Source organism: Hibiscus syriacus, unplaced genomic scaffold, assembly GCF_006381635.1.
Source record: "Hibiscus syriacus cultivar Baekdansim isolate YM2019G1 unplaced genomic scaffold, ASM638163v2 tig00110769_pilon, whole genome shotgun sequence".
In the NCBI taxonomy this organism is placed as follows: Eukaryota; Viridiplantae; Streptophyta; class Magnoliopsida; order Malvales; family Malvaceae; genus Hibiscus; species Hibiscus syriacus.
In genome coordinates, this window is record NW_024062853.1 from 20,350 (window position 1) to 42,726 (window position 22,377).

General features: G+C 34.7%; 2 protein-coding genes, 1 non-coding gene and 1 pseudogene across 3 annotated transcripts; 1 reads left to right on the plus strand and 3 right to left on the minus strand.

Annotated features, from left to right (window-relative positions):
• Positions 1-425: 425 nt before the first annotated feature.
• LOC120139675 lies at positions 426-1,088 on the minus strand. The gene has a single exon (XM_039154836.1). The coding sequence runs from the start codon at positions 1,086-1,088 to the stop codon at positions 426-428; it is 663 nt and encodes a 220-aa protein (XP_039010767.1).
• A 14,837-nt stretch (positions 1,089-15,925) lies between these two features.
• Positions 15,926-16,019, plus strand: LOC120139685. Its single transcript, XR_005517664.1, has one exon. It is a non-coding gene; the product is annotated as a small nucleolar RNA snoR109 (small nucleolar RNA).
• A 429-nt stretch (positions 16,020-16,448) lies between these two features.
• On the minus strand, positions 16,449-16,981 carry LOC120139676. The gene is made up of 2 exons (XM_039154837.1): positions 16,760-16,981; positions 16,449-16,709 (listed from the first exon to the last, which is right to left on the minus strand). Exons 1-2 carry the CDS (start codon positions 16,979-16,981, stop codon positions 16,449-16,451), a joined length of 483 nt encoding a protein of 160 aa, XP_039010768.1.
• Positions 16,982-19,587: 2,606 nt separating this feature from the next.
• Positions 19,588-21,755, minus strand: LOC120139677 (annotated as a pseudogene).
• Positions 21,756-22,377: the final 622 nt, after the last annotated feature.

Sequence of the window (22,377 nt, forward strand, 5' to 3'; positions counted from 1 at the left end):
TTTTGTAGGTCAATTTTGATAGCACTCATTGGAGAAATGTTATTCCTACCATAGCCTTTCACCAGTTCTTGAGCAAGAAGAGTATTGTCAATAATTGATCTACCTTTCACAAAAGCAGTTTGGTTGGGAGTTATAAGATCAGGCAGCAACAGAGTAAGTCTTTTAACAAGGATTTTAGTGATAATTTTGTATATCACTGAACAACATGAAATGGGTCTGTAATCTTTAACTTTGCATGGGTTTTGAATTTTGGGGATCAAAGCAATAATGGTAGAGTTGAAGGCAGGAGGAATATATGCCTCTTGGAAGAAGAAAATAATAGCATTGGTTACATCCTCCCCTACCACAGACCAGGAATTTTTGAAGAGCATAGATGTAAATCCATCTGTGCCTGTAGCTTTGTCGTTACATTGACTAAATAAAGCTTATTTTATCTCTTCAACAGTAACAGTCTTAATAAGGGCAGATGCAGTCTCAGTTGGCAGAGAAAAACGAAGCAGATTATTCAAGAAAGCAGGATCTGGAGGAAGAACATTAGGGTCAGAAGTCCCTAGTTGATTCTGGAAGTAATCTATGATTTCCTTAGCCATATCATCAAATGAATCCAGTCTTTTAACCTCATTGTTAGTTAGGACCCTGATGGTATCTCTTTTGAATTTAGAGGCAATAGCAGTAAGGAAAAGTTTGGTGCATTTGTCTTCTTCTTTTATCCACCTAACCTTAGCTTTTTGTTTAAGAAACATGAACTCAGATTCTTCAAGGGTAATTAACTCCTTTTGGACATTTAATTCATCTTCAAAAGAGTTTTTCCCATTAAGAGAAGAAACTTGAGCATTCTCCAGTTCTGTTCTTTTTAATCTAACCCTTGTCGAGATGTCACTAAAATTATCTTTGTTAAGTTTCTTCAGGCAAGGCTTTAAACATTTTAGTTTAAAGAATAATTTCTGCATCGGGTTGCCTTGAGTAGATTGCTGCCAAGAGAAAAGGACTTCATCAAGAAAGGTAAGATGTTTGATCCAGAAATTGAAAATTTTGAATGGCTTTTGTTTACTGATTTGATTATCTTTGGAAAGCCAAACTAAAGCCATACTGTGATCAGAGGGGCTAGGGGCTAGGAACTCAACAAAAGAATCTTGAAAAAAAGAAGCCCAATGAGGGTTAATTAACACCCTATCCAGTTTTCTTGCAAGATAATTATCCTTTTGCTTGTTGCTCCAAGAAAAGGTGGGGCTAAAAAAAGGGTGATCTTGAATAGAAAGGTGATGAACAACTTCTTGAAAATCAAGCATATCAGTGGAGGAATAAGGACCAAGAAGATGAAAGTCAGAACTTTCTTTATAGTGGAGGAAGGTGTTGAAGTCACCTCCCAGAATCCAAGGAAGAGTTCCATACATGGAGTTAAGGTCTTTGAGGTGTTGCCAAAGAGATCTTCTATGAGAGCCACTATTATTGCCTTAAATGGCAGTGATAAAGAAATTTGTGGACTTATAAAGACACTTAACAGTAATACTTTGATCATTGGAGTGGCAAGGGGAGAGGTCAATGCCATTCTTCCAGAGAAGCCAGATTCTACCATTGACAACAGAATCATAATTAGTGAGGACATTCCAACTCCTAAATACAGAGTGAAAGATTTTTTTTTCAGAATTTTCAGGTTTAACTATGGTTTCTAACAGACAGAGAATATCAACATTATAGAGATTAGCTTTGTTCAGAACCTTAATCTATTTTTGAGGATTATTGAATCCCCTGATGTTCTAGAAAGAGATGATCTTGTGGAATAGAGGGGGAAAACCCTCTATAATTTTTCCAGGAGAACTATTGGTCTTACTGATAAGATCTTTCTTTTTAATATTGAGCTCTTTGATAAGTTTAGCTACCGCAACAGCAGCAGGCCTTATTTTCTTGATTTGGATCTTTTTTTTATAGGAATAGTAGGTCTCATTAAAAACCTCCTTCTTAGTAGTCCTTTACCATGAGGTTAGAACCGACTAGCGGAAGGAGGAAAAGAGTACCTCAATATATTGATTTTAAAAAAAGATTACATAAGACTTAAACCACTCGTTGAAGATACATAAGACTTAAACACACTCATATAACACCCTCAGAATAAAACCTTTGAACCTAGTACAACATAGTGAACCACTACCCAATCCCCTCCTTAGCTAGCAAATCTGCCTCGCTATTACAACTTCTTGGAATCCACCTAACAATGACTTCATTCTCAGAAACCACATCCGCAATATCCTTAACAAACTTAAAAAGATAAAGTGGAACTGACTCCTGAAATTTCAACCAATCGACGGCTAACTTGCAATCACTTTTAATAATAAGCCTACCCTTCAATACCCATTATGATGCCACAAAGATGTCTAAACCTATTTTGATAGCTTTCAACTCTGCCAAAATGATAGGACTAAAACCTAATTTTTCTGAGAACGACATAAGCTTGACTTGATTCCAATCTCTTAGAATTCCCCCAATTCCAACTAACATCCTAACATAACTCACAGCCCCATCCACGTTAAACTTAAAAAAATCGACTGGAGGAGGGCTCCAGCAAAGCACATGCCTGTTAAAATCCGTAGTAGCTGAAATTTTATCAGCCAATGAAGGATCCCCAATTAAAGAATCCACTTGGATAGAGAGTAAAGGATACTTAGCAAGGAACCATTTCGCTAACCTTAACCTAACTGTGAAAAACAATGATGATGTATCCAGCTTACCTCTTTCAAAAATAATTTCATTTCGCATCTTCCAAATTGACCATAAAATAGCCCTCGGGATAAACTTCCACATATTATAATAAGGCCTCAGAACAAACCATGAATTTAGAACTGAAGACAGATCAGCAGGTAAGGCTAACTTGATACCCCAATAACCTATGATTCTGTTCCATAATACCCACGAAAACTGGCAGGAAAAAACAGGTGCTGAACTGATTCTTCAACTTGATTGCAAAAGGGGCATTGAATGTCCTCCCCTAAAGGAACCCCCCTTTTCTTCAATTCCACTCTAACCGCTAATTTATTAAGTGATACTTGCCAAAGGAAAACCTCTACTCGAGGAGGAACCAAACCCTACCAAACACATTTAGTCCACCTAAAGGGATCCTCATCAGTTGAGTAGAATGATTTCGTGCAAGCTTTGACAGAATATAACCCCTCACCCACATCGTCCCAAAGCATACAATCCTCCAAAGAATCATTTAATTTGATATCCTTGAGCCTATCCAATAATTCAACCAGTTGAACCACTTCCCAGTCACATAATTTCCTCATAGTCTTAATATTCCACTCCCATCCATTCGAATCAAAGCTACAAAAATCAACAACCTTACCCCCTTGATTAAATGAAAGGGCAAAAATCCTAGGAAAAAGAACTTTCAAAGGAAAATCCCCCAACCATGTATCATTCCAAAAGGAAATCGAATTTCCATTCCCAAATTGTAGCCTCGCATGTGATCTAATGCATCCTCCAATGAAATCATCCTTCATGTAATTATTTACAATACCTCTCCAATTCTAAGAGTCCTTGTGAGATAAGACCTTGTTGACATCCATAGAGTTACAACTAACATTATGTTTATAACATATGAAATTCTTCCACAAGGAATCTTTATCATTTGCAAATTTCCAAACCCACTTTCCCAACAAAGCTCTATTAGTAAGTTTCAAATCAACGACTCCTAGACCACCTCCACTCTTTGGTTTACAAATCTTATTCCAACTCACCCAATGCATTTTGTTCTTCTCCTCCCCTCCACCCCATAAAAAATTCGCCATCAAAGAGTTTAATTTTTGACAAATCTTAGACAGAATCTTGAAAATAGAAAGATAAAAGATAGGTAAGGAGGATAATACCGACTTAATAAGCACCAATCTACCGACCATGGACAAAGAGGAAGCTTTCCATCCCGCCAATTTCTTATCAAAGTTGGCAATTACCGGCTCCCACAGTTTTTCACAATTCCTTTTAGCTCCTAACGGAAGGCCTAAATATACCATCGGAAAGGTACCAATAGAGCAGCCAATGTCCTTAGCCCAATTTCCAAGGATGTCCTCCTCCACATTAATACCATAAAGTTTTCTTTTAACTAAATTAAGATGAAGCCCCGTCATAACACTAAAAATCATCAACACTCATCTAACATTTTTAATTTGAGTGATGGAGGCTTGGCAAAAGATAATTAAGTTGTCAGCAAACTGGAGGTGAGTCAAATTGAAACTGTTTTGAATCTTTGCAAAAGAAAACCCTTGAAATAAGCCTAAATCCACAGCTTTAGTTAACATCATATGAAGAAGTTCACCAACCACATTAAACAAAAGAGGAGAAAGACTGCATCCTTGTCGCAAACCTTTCGCAATATGAAACTCTTTTGTAGGAGACCCATTCAGTAAAACAGATATTGATGTTGTGGAAATACACTGCTCAATCCAAGAACACTACATTTCTTCGAAGCCCATCTCCTTCATAAGCCTTGACAAAATCTTCCATTCCACAGTGTCATATGCTTTGCTAAAATCCACTTTAAAAATAACCCCCTGCAACCCTTGTTTCCTCTAATAATCGATGCCTTCATTGGCTACACAGGCACAATCCAACAATTGCCTCCCCGGAATAAAGCGAAATGTGTAGGACTAACAATATCTTTAACACAAGATGACATTCTTTTTTAAAGGACTTTAGAAAGAATCTTATACAAGCTTCCCACTAGACTAATAGGTCTATAATCCTCAATACTCTCCGGATTACCTTTCTTTGGAATCAAGGTAATAGATGCATGATTTACCTCATGAACCCACTACTTTCCATTAAAGAAATTTGTAAAAAAACTCCATAATCTTCACCTTTAGCAACTTCCAATACTTCTTGTAAAAACCCATGGTGAAACCATCCGGCCTAGGAGCTTTTGCACTTTCAGAAGATGAAATTGCTTGCCACACTTCTTGCTCTGTAAACACCTCCTCTAGGAAATCAGATTGAGATTGAGACAACTGCTTAAAATCAAAATTTAGTCCCTCAACTTCCAGTGTTGTTTTCTCATTGTAGGCATTCTTGAAAAAATTAAACACACTGTCTTTTATCTGTTCTGGATCCGAGATTAAATTGCCTTTAAATTTGATAGAGTGAATATAGTTGATTCTATTCCTTTTCATAGCACTCGGGTGAAAAAACCTTGTATTCATGTCGCTATCCTTAATCCATCTATTTCTGGATTTTTGAAACCAAATTCTCTCCTAGATCTTTAACAGTCTCCATAATTCTTTTTTAAGTTCAATCAATTGGTCTCATTCCCCTACAGACAAATTTTCACCTTGACACTTTAAGTCCAAACTGTTAATTTTAATTTCCAGCAACGAAATGGACTCTGCCAGTCCTAAATGTCCACTTCCAGACCAGTTCCTGATTTTATTTTTTGCACCCTACAACATTCTGAAAATTCCACCACTATTATTCTTCTTATCTTCTACTTCCAGAGAATCAGCAACTAAGTCATCAAAACCATGTTCTTCTAACAAAAAATTAAAAAACCTAAAAGGTTTTGGACCCCAATTTATAGAATTATCCTCCAATAAAACTGGATTATGGTCTGAAATAGATTTCGGTAAAAGAAACTGCACAATGTTCGGGAAATTCTTAAGGAATCTTGCACAGATTAGGAACCGGTCTAGTCTCACCCATGTTGAATCTTCTCTATTGTTGCACCAAGTGAAAGAACCTCCTGACATAGGTAAGTTAATAAGGTTGGCATTTTGCACAAATGACCTGAAAATATCGATAGTATGCCAATTTTGTGACTTCCCTCTCTTTTCTTCCGAATCAAGATACGCATTGAAATCTCCCCCTAGACAAACTGGTAAATTTCGAGCTCTAACAAAATTCAACAGTTCCCCATAAAAATCCTCCTTCTCAGCTTCAACTGAAGGCCCATAAACATTGATAACTACAAACTCCATTGTACCATTCTTATATTTTCCCACTAACGCCAAAAACCTACTATGCATATATTGATCTATGTCATGAACCACACTGTCATTCCATAAAGAAATTAGACCCCCCGAAGATCCCTGTGCTGGAGAGACCAGCACCCCCTTTAACAAGTTGCCCCCTATCTTTCTTAAAATCGACCCATGACATCATTCCAACTTGGATTCTTGTATGAAAAGAAAAATTAGTTTTGACTTCTTGACCAACCTTGATACATCTACACACTTCTCCCTCCTCCCGAGACCCCTAATGTTCCACAAAATAAGACTAAAATTATTCATAAAAAAGGAAATACACCCCCTACAGTCAGCTAATACTGACCAACCATCATCCTCCCCATACTTCATCTATCTCTTGGTCAAGACTTAATAGTTTTTCAATAAAAGCCTCATTCCCTTCCTTAAATGAAATTCCTAACATCTCACATACTTCCCAAGTATCCAATGCTTCCTTCAGCAATTCCGAAAAAGAGGATGAAGAAACAGTCGAATTATTCCTGATTTGGATCTCAGAAGATGGTGAGATTTCATCCACTGTGTATAGGATTTCAAATCTGTTGGCAGAACCTCTTATAGCAGTTTTAGGTTTGGTCTTTAGAGGTCTACCTCTTCCACGTTTAGGAATAATGATAGGATCATTAATCTTAAGGGCAAGTTCAAGAGGCTGGTTAGAGAGATCATCTTTAGCTGAATCTTCACTAGAAGGAGGGTTAGATGGTTGATCATTAGAGACTTCAATTGACAGGCCTAAAGGAGGAAGAGTATCACTAAAAGATAATTGATCACTATGTTTAATGTGATCTTTTCCTTTAGAAGCAGTTTGAATTATTGAAGAAGAAGATTCATGCAGAGAAGTTTGCAGTGAAGAATTAGGCAGGGGTACTTGAAAAGAATCAGATTTATCTTATACTTGAGGATCAGAAATGATACTCTGAGTGTTCTTTACCCTCCAGATTTTAGAAGTAGAGGGAGCAGAGGATGTTTTGGTTAAACATCCTTTATCTGAGTGACCAAAAGTGTTGCATCTCCTACATCTACTTGGAAACCAAGAAATTTCTACATAGATAGTAGTAGTAGTACCATTGACTAGCATCACTTCAATAGTTTCCAGAATATCTTCTTTAGCCCCTATTTCAATACATACCTTAGCATATTCTAGCCTAGTTTTAGAAGCTGTGATTGTGTCCATAGAAAGAGGAACTCCTAGTGCACTGGCTATATAGCTAAGACCTTCTTTTGAAAACAGTTCAAGAGGTATATTAAAAAGGTGAACCCATATAGACAATATTGATAAATCAAAATTCAATCTTTGAAGATTCGATTTCCATTTCCTAAGGATTAAAGGTTTGTTTAGTACATGCCAAGGGCCATTTTCTAGGACCCATTCCTTAGCTGAATCAGAACTGAACGAGAAAATGAAGAAATTATTTCCAGCAAGATTTACCTATACTCGAGCCCCTTGAGATGGTGGTTCCATAGCTTTTCAATTGTTCGTTGCAAAGTGATGAAATTGGGGGCTGCACCGAGGAACTGCCTCACCCGTGAAGATTTCCACTCCGCCGTACCAGCTTCAAAGACCTCGGGAGGAGGCTGAACAATTAGGGATTCTTTGTTATGATTTGGGGGAAAGTAGGTAAGTTCTAGGTTGGGTTGGCACCCAAAAAGCTTTCTCCAATCCATAACAGAGAGAGGGAAGGAGAGAGGGAACAAAAGGAATCGTACTCAGACGGAAAATCAGAAGGAAACGCCGACGACGTGACGAGAAACCCAGGATCCATTAGTCTTGCTAACGTGCGCCCAGAGGATATCCCCAGAGGAAATGCATGTCTCTCGTCTTTTTTGCTTGCACGGGAGAGAGAGAAAATTAAGAAGAAGAAGAAGAAAGATGAAAAAGTAAAATTAAAGAGAATGAAGGCTGAGACAGTGAGAGACGACTGCAGACAAGCGAAGAGTAGATTACTTCGAAACGAAATATACTAATTAAATTTGGTAAAATACTGTGGGTTCAGCTGACCCAAAAATGGAAAATTTACTCTCTATACAATAATTTATGTATGTATTCAATTTGATCCCACAAATTTATATATATATACATATTAATCTCTTTTCTCCCAATAAATACTGGACCTATTTTTTTACACAACGTAATTATAGCGTAAATATTTAATTTTAAGTTTAGTTTAAAATTTATTTTTAACGTTAACAATTTGTGTTATATATAAACGTTTTACATTTGTAATAGCATATTTTGAAAATATAAATAAAAGGGTAAACTATAAATATGACCAATTAATTATTATCTATTTTTATTTTGACCGTCGATCTTTTAGTTTTATAGTATTTATTTAAAGACTTTCGACTATTTGACAATGAACACTTATATGTTTGGTACATACGATACTCAAACCTAAGATCTCAAGGAATAACAAGTTTCTTAATCATTGAGATCGCTTGGTTCATATCAGATTACTTAACTATTTAAATGAGGTCAATCAAACTATATGTCATTAACTTTTAACGGAAGTTTAAGTGGTAGTTAACAAAAATAGTATAATTACACATCTAGTCATCAATTCTTATATATTATATCAATTTAGCCTTAATTTTAATTTAATTCAATAAACTTGATCCTCTAGTTATATGATGACATGTGTCATCATTTTATTGGTGAGTCTATGCCTTATTTTAGATTTTGGAGTTCGACAAATCTATTAAGGTTTGATGGTATATCACGTTGATTTTCTTCAATCTTCCAGAATCCCTTCATTTTAAGGGACTTTGGCTTATTTTTGACAAATATGGTGAGGTGGTCGATTCTTTCATTCCCCAAAAAGATAAGCAATAGAGGTAGCATATTTGGTTTTGTTCGTTTTACTAGTATAGATGGAGCGAGAAGAGCTATTAACTGTATAGATGGCTCTTCTATTCAAGGTCACATAGTTCGGGTGTTCTTAGCAAGATTTCATCCTTGAAACGTCTTTTGAAGGAAGAAACTTATTGATCCGCAGCTTTCAGAGGTAAAGAGAAGGAGTGAGACTGACTTTCGTTTGGAAAATCTCATTGAAGGTTCCATTGATGAAGAATAGCTCCTGGTTCTCAAAGATAGCCTTTTGGGTTGGTGTAGAAAATTCATTAAGATAAACGATTTGGCAACTTGGATGCACAATGAAGGAATTATTGGTCCGACTATTATGAGACTTAGTGGATTAACAGTCATTATTTTTGAAGATGAAGAGAGCAGTCATTATTTTTGAAGATGAAGAGAGCAGGGATAGGGTTCTAAAAGATCAGATGCAAGTGTTGGAAATTTGTTTTGAGAAGGTCGAAGTTTGGTCTGAAAATTTACAGTGCAATAGCCGACGTGCATGGCTTTCGTGTAAAGGGCTTCCAGCGTTTGCGTGGAACCATTCGACCTTTCAAAGCATTGCCAAAAAATGAGGTGAGCTCATTGTTGTCGAGGAAAGGGCGGTAAATCCCGGTTCTTTTGACAAGGCATTATTTCAAGTCGTTAAAGACTGCCAATCCCGAGTGGAAGAGAGTTTCGAGCTTAAAGTAGGAGAATGGGTGTTTTCAGTTTGTATTTCTGAATTCGAACCTTGATTTTCTCCAGTTTCTATTTGGGAAGATCCACCATCGATGAAGGGATTAGAGTATTATTCTTCATCGGTTGCCAATGTAGCATTGGACTAAGTGTCTCTGCTATTGACGCTAATTGCAGCGTTGAAGCAGGTCTTCATTGATGGAGTTGAACCGTCAGATTGTGGCTGAGGTTCCTGGTGCTTTCATGGCTAAGGTAGATGAAATGGAAACTGAGATAGTTGAAAGCAGGGTCGGCCCAATACATGTGCAAGATGGGCCTTAGCCCAGGCCAACATGCTTGAGGGAGGTAGCAGTTTGCTAAATAACCCATCCGTTTTGAATCTCTTTCCAGGCTTAAGACGAGCAAAATCCAAAGGCAAAAAGAAGCAAGGAAGCAATTGCAGCAGGATATTCACTTGGTCAATGCTCCGCTCGCTCTTGCACAAGATTCATCACTTCATCTTCCAAAAATCAAAGTCAATGTGTCCCAAGCCCAGACAGAAGAGAATCAACCCATGGAAGAGTAAATTTGGTTATGTTCTTCCTCAGTATGGTATTTATCCGCCACCAAAATTTATGCATGAAGCTCTCAAGTGTCAAGAGTACTTTTTTGTGTCTAATGGTTCAGGATTTTGAATAGCATATTTAAATGATTGTTTTGATTAGCATATTTTGGTAGTTCCTAATTATGGAAAACTCATTAAAAATAAATTTCGAGGCTTGATTTTCCCTATTAAATAGGGTGTTACATGCCATATAACTAAACTTAAAATAAATTTAAAACTAGAAATGGTTAAAAAATTAGAGGGGTTAATAAGAAATTTTGTTTAGAATTAATTTGGTTAGTAAGAAATTACAATCCAAAGATATGCTTCTTGATGTTGTGGTTAAAAACTTAGATGAGTTAATTAATTACTTTGAATAATATAGGCAAATTGGGTTTGACAATGCTATTAATGAAGCTAAAGAAATAGCATATAATATTGGGGTTGAACCTCAATTTCCTAAAAAAACGTATTTCTTATAGAAAAAAATAATTTGATGAAATTTCAAATACCGAAAGAGAACAACAATCTTCTCAAGAAGCATTTCGAAAGGATTATTTTATTATTCTTGTAGATATGACTCTTGTTCAATTGAAAAGTAGATTTGAATAAATGCAACACTTCGAGTCTATATTTGGTTTTTGTTTGATGGTTCAAAGTTAATTTCATTACTTGATGACGAACTAAAAAAATGTTGTTTAAATCTTGAGTCCAATTTGACAAATGGTGAAGAATTTGATATTGATGGAAAAGATTTATTTATGGAGTTACAAATTTTACAGAAAAATGTTGTCGGATGAAGCACACAAAGGTGAAAGTCTATGGACATCTATTCAAATAATGGAGTTTGCAAGAAGAATAGATATGTTCCCTAATGTGTTCATAGCATATAAAATTTTGTTGACGGTACCGGTTACGGTTGTTTCCGCGGAAAGAAGTTTTTCAAAATTAAAGCTCTTGAAATCCTATCTTCGAAGCACGATGACTTAAAATAAATTGAACGGATTAGCAATTCTAAGCATCGAAAGTCAATTTTTATAAAATATTGATTATCGTAAAATAATAGAGGTTTTTGCTTCAAAAAATACACGAATGCATCGTTTTATGTGATATTGCTAGCCTTGTAGTTTTGATTTGTATTAGTATTGATATTATTTGACTATAATTTCTATTACATTTTTGTTTTAAAAAATTATTTATGTTTTATCTATACGGTATAAATATAAGGACATGAAATTATTATCTCGTCTAGGACATTAAAACTCATTAGACCGCCCTGGTTAAAAAGGAAGCTATGGTCGACCCAAATTCTGGTTGCGTGCCTGAGCTGTGCCAGCTGGAAATTCTGAACGATAATCATTGTAATCTGCATGGAGAACGCAGCAGCACTTTAATGCAAGTGGTTGGAAATGATGAAGCTTTTGTGGAGGTTTAATTGCTAATGAAAGTGGGGCCTATGGTGTAAATGATTTTCCATGCAATTTTTGGAGGAAGGGTGCAGTGGATGGTTCTCCACGTGGGGAATTTTCAGTGTTGGGGTTAGTATCCAAGGAAGCTGCGGTCGAGGTACTTAATCAATTTGAATTGATTGGGTCATCAGTTGATCGTGTAGATGAGGTCTTATCAAATTCGGGTTGTAGGCATGCCTTTGAGGATGTTAGTAATATGGGTTTGAGATAAAGCTGTGAAGAAACAAAGTTCAAAGATTCAAGTTGAATCTAGCGAAATGGTTAATGCTTCTGTGTATGATTCGGATATCATCAACAGGAAAATTAATCCTTAAGAAAGCTGAGAAAGCATGGGATTTTGGTAAGAATCTTGGTTTTCAAATTGAAGGGGATGAGCGAGAATTTATTCAGGAGTTCGTAAGTTCAGATGGTTATTAGTTTTTGGAGTTTGGACATGAGGCGACTTTCTTTTCTTTGTGGTGTCTCTAAGGTAGTCTCTAGTTTGTCTGGTTTCGATTTTCCTAAGATGTATCGGTGTTTTTGTCTAAGCAACTTCTTGGTACTGTCGGAGTTGAAAGGGTCAACATATTTTTGTTCGGTATTATGGCAGAGCCTTCGAGATATTGGATTGGTTCTGTGTTCGGCAGGTTGTTCTTGAGATAGCAAGACGATGCAAGAGGTGAAATCTTTTTGGTGGTGGATTTTATTTTCAAGTTTTTGTTTGGTCTTTGCTGCGGTTATTGTATTACAAATTCTGTGCACTTTGGGAGGTTCCTTAGGGGGCTGTTTTATTTTTCCAGTATCTATTCCTTACTACGGAATGCATTTTATAGTTTAGAGGACTATATCGTGTGATGGGTTGATGGCCTCGCTGAGCTGTCGATGGGTGAGCGGATTTGGGTGTGCTGGCTGCTGTAGGTTCGTGTACAACCATACTGATTAGTGCAGGCTTCCTTGTTAGTTCCTGTAGTAGATTTTTATGGTCTGGTTAAGTTCCGTTCCTGGTTGTGTTGTGTTAAGATGTGAAGTGCATTGTATCACTTTGGTGTTGCTCGATGTTATATGTTCCGTTTGGCACTAATTTGGGACACTCTTTTGCCTCCAATTAGATCTAGGGGGTTTTTTTTAACGAGACATTAATTTTTGTCATTATTTTTATGTTTCGTCGTTTTAATAACATACAAAATGCTCCTTTCAAAAATATTAATTTGAGATTTTTTTGAATTTTAATGTTTTGTTTTTTTTCTTTCATTTGATTAATTTTTATGGATGTTGTAGATCTTCTATCTTCTTCACGTTCTGTCATTTTTTGGGATAGAAGAAGATTAAAATTAAAATTAAAATTAAAATTAAATTGGTAGACTACTAAATTTATGTGGTCTAATTTTTTGAAAATTAAGGTCAAATTTAAATAATTGAAAACTTTAAGGGTTAAATATGTTATTATACCAATTTCATGTCTTCTAGCCCTACCAAAAAGTAATGACCTGTCATTTCGCTATTTTTTAGAGTAAAATACACATTTAGTATCTAAATTATTATTTTTGTTTTATTTTGACACCTAAATTTTATTATTTTTCAAAATCATATTTAACTTTTAGTTTAGGTTTCAATTTGGTACCTGCCATTAAAAACTTAACAATAATTTTGACATGACTCCATAAGATAATGTTATGCTATCATTGAAAAAAAATACTATATCAGAAACTCTATTAACATTTTAAAATCACAATACCAAATTGAAATCTAAACTAAATGTTAGATATTATTTTGAAAAAAATAAAATTTAGATATCAAAACAGAATAAAAGTAATAGTTTAAGTAGAAAACTTGTGATTTATCCTTTTTTAAGTTGAGTTAACATTTATAGTTGAGAGAGTCCACAAAAAGTGACTAATAGTTGGAACACTACGCACATATTTTACCCTAATAAAATAAACCAATGTTGGAACATATATTAGACGAGTCTGAACGAATGTTCGAACATATATTGGACGAGTTCCAGATAAGAATGTCTCAAGCAAATGAAAGAGTATGTCAGTTTCATCAAATCAAGATGCTCAAGTCACTAATAGAGATAGAGTTGTAAACCAGCAAAGTCGAATTCGAGTATTGTTGAGTTTAATTTGATTTGAAAACTTTAAATTTTAGTTTAATTTAATTTGAAAACTTGAGAGCTTAAAATTGTCAAGTTCAACTTAAACTCAAAATGAAAATTTGAAGCTTGATTCAACTCAATTCGAAAGTTCACGAGCTTAAAATTTTCAAGTTGCACTTGGAACCAAAAGTTGAAGCTCGACTCAAACTCGAACATGAACCTTAAGTACATAAAAACCTTATATCATATTTTTCTTAAAAAATATGTAACATATAAATGTTAATATTATTAATAAATTTAATTTTAAAATTTTAATATATATTTTTTAGTAGTTCGCGAGCTTTTCAAGTCGAGTATCAAGTAACTCGTTTTGGCTCGTTGATAATTTGATACGATTCATTCGAATCAAATGTCAACTGAACTTTGACTGAACCGATCTTTAGTAACTTGCAATTTGTTTTGTCTCATTTATAGCCATAATTTTACTAAATTATCAGATAATATAAAACTTTTAAAACTTATATTACTGGCAATAAAATTTTAGTTTGCTTTCATTACGATCATTACCATTAGATGTCGTTAGAAAATACTGATGTGGAGTTTTCTTCTCCAACAAATCCTAATTTTTTAAATTGACAGCCATTACAAAAGTTGATTTTTTTTATTAACTGAGCGATCAATGATCAATCTAAGTGGTAGAAAAACCATGTTTGACTAAAAGATTAACATAGTTCGATTTCAAGTTGATTTAACGATTAACAATGACATATAAACAAAGTTTTAGTTTTTATTGGATCGCCTTATCTTTACGTCGTCATGTCTATTGTCATTCGATGATTCCTCCTATAAAACAATCACAAAACTACTTATCTTCACATTTTTCTTTCATTTGGTTCAAACTAAAATTTTTCAATGTCCTCAAATCACTAGTAAATACTAATCAAAAATAAAAGTTAAATTTACTTTATCTATAACTTTCAATTGTCGGATCAGCTTAAGATCAAACTATATTAATATTTTGGGCAAGCATATCATTTATATGGTAAGATTGATAGATGATCACTCTATTCATTAAATTTTTGACTGTAAAGATGGTTGCAAATTTACAACCATAAGATTTTTTTGGAAGAATACTTTAATATGTCGCATCATTTTTTTAATAATAGTGATTATAATAAAAACGAATTACAAATTAGTGATTATAATATAAATTTTAAAAGTTCAATAATCAAAATAATTTTTTTTTTAAAATCAATGACTACTTATATAATTTTGTAATTATATATATACTAGTCAGTCATTAATTTATGAGTTTCATTGAGTTTAATATAATTGGAGTTCTTAATTATATTCTTTAATTGAATTTATTGAGTGGTTTCAATAGAAAAAAAAGTGTTATTCAGTCTTAGAGGACTCGAGTTTGAATATTTGTGTTTTTAGAGAGTGTGTTATCACTAAACAATAATTTAAAAAAATTATGAACTTACATTAACATATAATTACCTCATATTATTTAAAATTTGCACTCTTTAAATTTTAAAATGTATAATTACATTATTTAATTTATTAATATTTTACTTAATAATTAATTAATTTTTTTGAAAAAAAATATGATTACATATCATGATTTAATAAAAATAACAGATAACATGATTTTGGGTACAATCTTACTTTTACCTTGCTTTATAGTAATATTTATCTTTAACTTGACTTTTTGTAAGATTATTTGATTGAAATATAAGATTATGATATTTGATAAAATATAAATTAACTTTTAAATCTATTAAATTATTATTAGAGTATTATATATTTTTTTAATAAATTTAACATTTAATATATCAATGTAGAAGATATTGATATAAAAGTGGACATTTATGTTCCTTATTTTATTCCAAAGGATCAGATTGATAAAATAATAAATTCGAAGGACAAAATTGTCCAAAAAGTAAATCACATCCTGATCCCCTAGAGATATATGGCTGGGATGTCTCCTCCTCCATCCGAAATCTCCGCTGACGTTAGTTTAAACCCTACATAAATAATAGGGTTTTCACAAAGGCAGCAGCGGCCATATCCTTCCATGTCTTTGCTATTGGTTTCTCTTCTAATGTATGAAGTCGTCGTTTTGGCTCGTAAAAAACCACTACTTGGTCATCGTATTTATCCCTGATTAAAGAAGGAAGAAAAACGATGACTGTTGAAGCTACATGTACCAAGATAAAGAGCTTGAATCAAATCGGTACCCTAGATCTTGTCTTGCCAATGCGGCTGTAGCGATAGTGAAATCAAATGGCTGTGAAGTTAACTGGTCGATTATCGTGCTTTGTCGATCAATCTGCTAACCGGACTTCACACATTTCAATAACTTTTTCCCCGCACTTTCATGCCTATGGATCACTATAACTCATTCATTTTTATGTATTGCTTGCGAGTTCCATAGCTTTTTGGCCGGATATACAAACACAGCCAGGAATAGCTTCTAGAATGGTTAAATTACACCATACATTACTCAATTATTAAAAGGATTAAAAATGCGCCATTGAATTTCAAAAAAATTATAAATGAGTCATTCAAATTATTCTTTGCTATCGTCGTCCGGATCGGAACATCATTAACGGTGCGATTGTGAAGACCGAACCACTTGGATTGCATGTAGCCACTTCGCCGCCACGGTGGCAAGTACATGTTCACGGTTTTCATGGATTGCTTTGCGCATTAGCTTCACGATCTGCTTCAGCTCTTTGGGTTTACCAACGAAGATCGGTGGTATAAGTTCGAGTAACGAGGCCTAACTGGTTGTTGGTTGAGCTATTTCGAACTGAGCCCCGAGATTTATTTCGACAATGTAACGAGATCCATTAGTATATTCATCTACGTATTCGTAGGCAACCGAGAGTAGATTTCGTCCTAGTTTGTCCCACCGGGTTTTGCACAAACCAGCATCAAAGCCCTTGTCGCGTAGATGAGACATCAACCGACGCTTGAAATCCTCGGATAACCCGTACCCTACGGACATCTCACATGCATGTTCTGTCTCTTTCTTAATCATCTGCTTCACATTGTCCTCTTCGCTGTAGTGCATCAAACCCAGCAACATACTTTTCGTTTCGGAATCCGACAATAATCATCGGAGACGTCTCGCTCTTGATGAAATGTCACCGCTTCATCGGTTTCAACATCAAAACCACCACCACTCTCGAAGAACGAATTCACGAGATCCGACAAGTCGGTCGGGTCCTCCGGAGAATGCTCGCTGCCGCTGGTCTCGTGTAGCAGTGCTGCTTCGTTGAAAGCCACAGCTATCTTATCCATCTTCGACATCGTAGACGTAAAACAAAATTCTTTAAAGAAAATCCTCCTTTTGATTCCTATATTGCTTGATCTTTGAGAATTAGAATTTTGGGTCTGCTTAATTTATTTATAGTAAAAAACAATTAAAATTCATATGATTACATAATATTAATATATTAAAAGTAAAAAGGTATAACCTAATGTCATCGCACAGTGAGTCGAGATATTCCCCAAAGATACTGGGAGATTATTAAGGCAACTTTTTTCGTAGTTATCTCAGTAATAGAATTAACTGTAAGAATTTTGGTAAATAACGCGTTTTACTTTTAATATAGTATACTTAATTAAGAGAAAGGAGTTAAACAAATTGTTATGCCACATCAGTATATACTGTTTCCATTTTAATTAAATTGCGTTATATAATAATTGAATTCATTAGTTTGATTATAGACTTGTGATTACTTTACTATTAGCAAGTTTATCCTTTAACATTCAACTAGTGAACTGGTGGAAGATAAGAAAGATCAAGGGGATTATGACGTCCAAGAATTTGAAAGTTATTAATTTGACTCTGAAATTTTAAATTTTATTATTTAACACCTCTTAAAATGTTTGAAATTTTTTTTTACAAAATTATCATTAATGTATATTTATATAAAATTAAGTTAGTACACATATAATTTGCAAATCATAAGTTGGTTTCAAAGTTGAATAATTCTTATTTACATTTTGATTGTTATCTTGAGGTTGCCCCAGCATGGGCAGCACCTAACATTACACACATGTATCCCAATTCGTTCAACGGCTCAGACTCTTTGGTGGGTCCGTGTGATTTCGGGTACCAGTATAATCCATTGGCTTGTGCGGTCATGATGATGCCGGTGGTGACCGGGATCCTCCAGCGCCTTGTGCTTTATAAGAGAGACTATTCCTCTCACTCATTGACTCCGTCCCTGAATTAAATACAAAATGTTATTAGATCGAAGGACTAATGTAAACTGAAAAACAAGTTAAGAGATCAAGCTTAATAAATTGTCAAATTTAATAACTTTATATTAATAGGGTTGTAAACAAACCGAGTCGAGTTCAAGTATTGATGAGATTGACTCAATTCGAAAAACTTTAAAATTAGGCTCGACTAGACTTGAAAACTTGCAAGCTTAAAATTGTTAAGCTCAATTCGAACTCAAAATAAAAAATTGAAGCTCGACTCGAAAGTTCGCAAACTTAAAATTTTTAAGCTCCACTCGAAATCTAAAATTGAAACTCGACTCGAACCTGAACTTTAAGTACATGAAAGTCTTATATTGTATTTTTTTTATAAAAAAATAACATATAAATATTAATATTATTAATAATTAAATTTAAAATATTAATATATTATTTTTTCGAGTAGCTCACGTGATTTTCAAGTCGAGTATCAAGTAGCTTGTTTCGGCTCGTTAAGATTTCAAGTGGAATTTGAGCTTGAGTCGAGTCTATTCTATTCGAGTGTTAACCGAGTCAATCTCAAATAGCACACGATCAATCTCATCTCATTCACCCTAAATAGAGACATGCAACAATAACTAATTTCTGTTGTATCAACTTCTAACTTAGTAATCATTACCAGTATAATCAATGTAAAACAATTTAAAGAACAGATGAGAATACAATTAGATATAATATGTTGGATTTGGCTGGTCTCATAATCCATTAGAAACAGATTTTCCATGCAGACCCCCAGATTCATATGAGCAAGACATGATTAATAACCATGTGTGCATGAGTGCATTGTATTTCTCTAATGTTTGGATTACGTTGCATAGACTCGGATGTGATTGTCAAATATATTTGGCATGGACACATTCACTATTTTCGAAGCTTTTTCTTGCATTTGGAGAGTCATATTCGCATACCCATGTCTGTATATCCATCTAACATGGATATTTGATACGATTACTTTCAAGAAAAATGAAGAGTCGGAGAAACATAAAGCATTTATATGAAGAAGACACTCAGATGAGTAAGGCATACATCAAATCCAACCACATAAACCACCTGCAGCAGAGAGCTGGGTAGTAAAAGGGCAAAGGATCTGCCAGATTGTTTCCTCATGGTCTTCCATTTAACCAATTGATTAAACACTTGTTCATCAAAAAGTAATGTTAAACAAACTTTACAAAGCAATAATACCACTATTTAGATTCAAGAAAATATTGGTCAGATTTGCCTTCTTAAGAAGAATAAGACAAGTTTTATAGAGACATGAGACAACATATATCATTTCCCATACCTGAGCATTTGTATCTGTTGTAAATCTTGTACAAACTAGTATCTGCAAAATGGACAACAGATGAATGATAGGAGACTACACCTAGTATAGTAAAAGTACAGCTATGAGTCTCACTTACCGAATGCACTAAATTCTTGATTCCGATAAATGAAGTAACCACAGTGGCAGGAAAAGAAGGGATGGTCAGGTAAGCACCTTTCAGGAATGGAAAATTGCTAATGATGTTGAATGCATTTTGTTTGCATTGGAAAACCGACAGAAAACATCGAGAGCCAATACAGGGTCTGCTCGAATAAAGTCACAATCACAAGCCTATGATAGTAGAAACTATTACAGCAGAAGAACCTACGGAGGGCAAAGATTAGGAGCTTAAGAATTGAGCCATTAATCTATAACAACCTAGCTCTTCGATTTCCTTCATAATTGTCTGTAATGTATTTCTAATCTCTTCTGAATCCTTATGAGATTTATCTCCTGAGAGAAACAAATGAACTTTGTCCTTAACCATCAACCAACTACACCCAGGGCTCTTCTGTATCCTTTTGGATTTCTTGCCCATTCTTACTTTGTCTCCTTCTTTCTTCTTTCGCAGGATAGTATGTAAATTAGACAAAACAACATAAGGAGTTGGAATATCGGGCTCCAATTTAATAAGCTGCTGAGATGCAAGCTTGGCAAGACCAACACAGAGATGAGTCATGCTTGCACCCAAGAGGGCTCCCCAAACTCTAGTATGGGGATCGAATGGCATTGAATAGATTAAATCAAGTGCTTCGTCAAACAACCCAGCTTGGCCAAGGAGATCAACCATGCAAGAATAGTGGTCAGGCCCTGGTTCTATGTTATATAAAGATTTCATGGATTTGAAGAGTTCCCATCCTACTTCTATGAATCCAACATGGGTGCAAGCAGACAAAACAGCAAGAAAGGTTATAGGATTTGGCTCCTGGTCTTCACTCTGCATTTTCCCAAACAATTTAAGTGCTTCACCAAATCCATTTTGAGCAAAGCCGGCAATCATTGTAATAAAAGAAAAAACATTAGGTTCTTTAATATTCGTAAAGACTTGACATGCATTGGCTATATTTCCACATTTTGAGTACATTGAGACAAGTGAATTTTGAATTGACAAATCAAATTCCAAACGCATCTTGATAGCTTGTGCATAGAGCTGCTGCCCGTTGCTTAGTATTGCTGAATTGGCTGAACCACTCAACAAAAAGCTCAAAGTAAGAGAATTTGGCTTTACTGATTTCTAAAGCATATCAGTGAACCAGCGAAAAGCCTCCTCATACATCTCATTGCTGACAAACCCTGAAATTAGTACAACTCAACAGCTTTATCAGTTTGTCCTTCACCAAAAAACCCCATAATCATGGTAGTCCAAGAAACTACATCCTTTCTAGGCATCTTTTCAAAAAGTTCATAAGCTTTTTTTGTCTCATTTTCTTGTACATAACCCATGATCAAAGAATTTCAAGAAACCAAGTCTTTCCTTGTCATCATGTCAAATACCAAATTAGCAGCATCAATACAACCAAACCTACAATACATAGTAATAATAGAATTTCCTAGAAAAACACAAAATTCGAATCCCGACCTTACCAATCCATGCATTTGAATTCCTTCTCTATATCTATCAAAATGTCCACAAGCTTCAAATATAATAGTCATAGTAGTAGAATTTACCAAAACTCCTTTTTCTTTTCTCATCCTTGAAAACAAACAAAAACCATCAATTAAATATCCCATTTTTAGGTACCCATTAATCATTGTTGTCCAAGTGACTACATTTCTCTCCACCATCTCGTCAAAAAACTTTCTAGCCTCCACAATTCTCCCGCTCTTGCAATACCCATCAACCATTAGGCTCAAAGAAACATCTCTCCGATCCATACCTTTGAAAATACCAACTGCCATATCCAATTTCCCAACTTTCAAATACCCCATTTATCAATACATTTGAACAAACCGGTTCCCTCCATTTCCCAGGAGTATTTTCATAAATTTACAAGGCTTTATCAAACCTTCCTTTACAAACAAAGTCGGTGATCATTGTGGCGTAACTCACTGCATCCCGTTCAGACATGTTGCAGAAAAGATCACATGTAACATAACACCATTCTTATTATAAGCTGTGATCATCGCATTATACGAAGAAGTTCTTCTTTCCGGCATTTTGTCGAACATCTCACGGGCTTTTGAAATGTTCCCATTTTCTGTATAGGCAGTAAGCATGGTAGTCCAAGTTACGGCACTTTTGAACGGCATATTGTTGAAGACTGATTCGGCTTCTTTGATATTCCTATTTCTTGCATGTTGAGTGATCTGGGTATTGCAGTGAACAATGAATTTGGAATTTTTGCAGCGGATTTTTGCAGAGTTGGGGAAGATGCTATCCTTTGTGGAGGTGTGCAGGGAAGATATTGAAAATTTGAGGGAAAACAAGAAGTGGTGAAGTGAAGATTTGGCTTTGTTAGCATTGCTGAGGAATTGAGTCCATGACTCAACATGAATTTCGATGTTGAGAAAATTTTAAACAAATCCAGTCAAGACTTAAGCACCTTCGAAAGAAACAAATATGGGACAAGGATTAAATATTAAAATATGTGAACTTATGTTAGTGATGTTTCTGTAAAAATTAGTTTGGTGACCAAAAAAACATTAGGTTGGTGACTACTTGTGCAATTTATCCAAAACATTTTTAAATTTGAAAGATGTAAAACTGGAGTTGCATCCGGTAGGGTTTATGTTATTTCCTAGCAGCTTGCATCGATCTCAAACTGTACGACAGTTTTCATTTAAAAAAAAATTTAATTTACACGAACCAAATGATCTCAGTAATTAAAATATTTTTTATTATTTCTTGAAGTCTTAAGTTCGAATATCGCGAAAAAAGTTACAACACCTAACTTAATCATTTTACCCAAAATAAAAAACCATAACAACAGTGGCATAATGTTTCATTTTAACAATTGGTTGAATTCCAAAATGGAAGGCTTTGGATACATGTCAATCATCTAATGAAACAAAGTCAAAGCATTATCAAGCAATCATACATCTGTAGCGTTTCCCTTTACAAACATGGAATTCTTACTTAATGCTTCAACGTGGGTAGCAATGGTTTTTAAATAACATGAAAAGGGTGGGA

Excerpts from the sequence above, each read along its gene's own strand:
- LOC120139675 (XM_039154836.1), bottom strand. The coding sequence starts at position 1,088 with ATGGCTTTAGTTTGGCTTTCCAAAGATAATCAAATCAGTAAACAAAAG.
- LOC120139676 (XM_039154837.1), bottom strand. The coding sequence starts at position 16,981 with ATGTCGAAGATGGATAAGATAGCTGTGGCTTTCAACGAAGCAGCACTG. Across the intron at positions 16,710-16,759 it reads GTCGGATTCCGAAACGAAAA|ATGATTAAGAAAGAGACAGA; the intron begins GTATGTTGCTGG and ends AATGTGAAGCAG.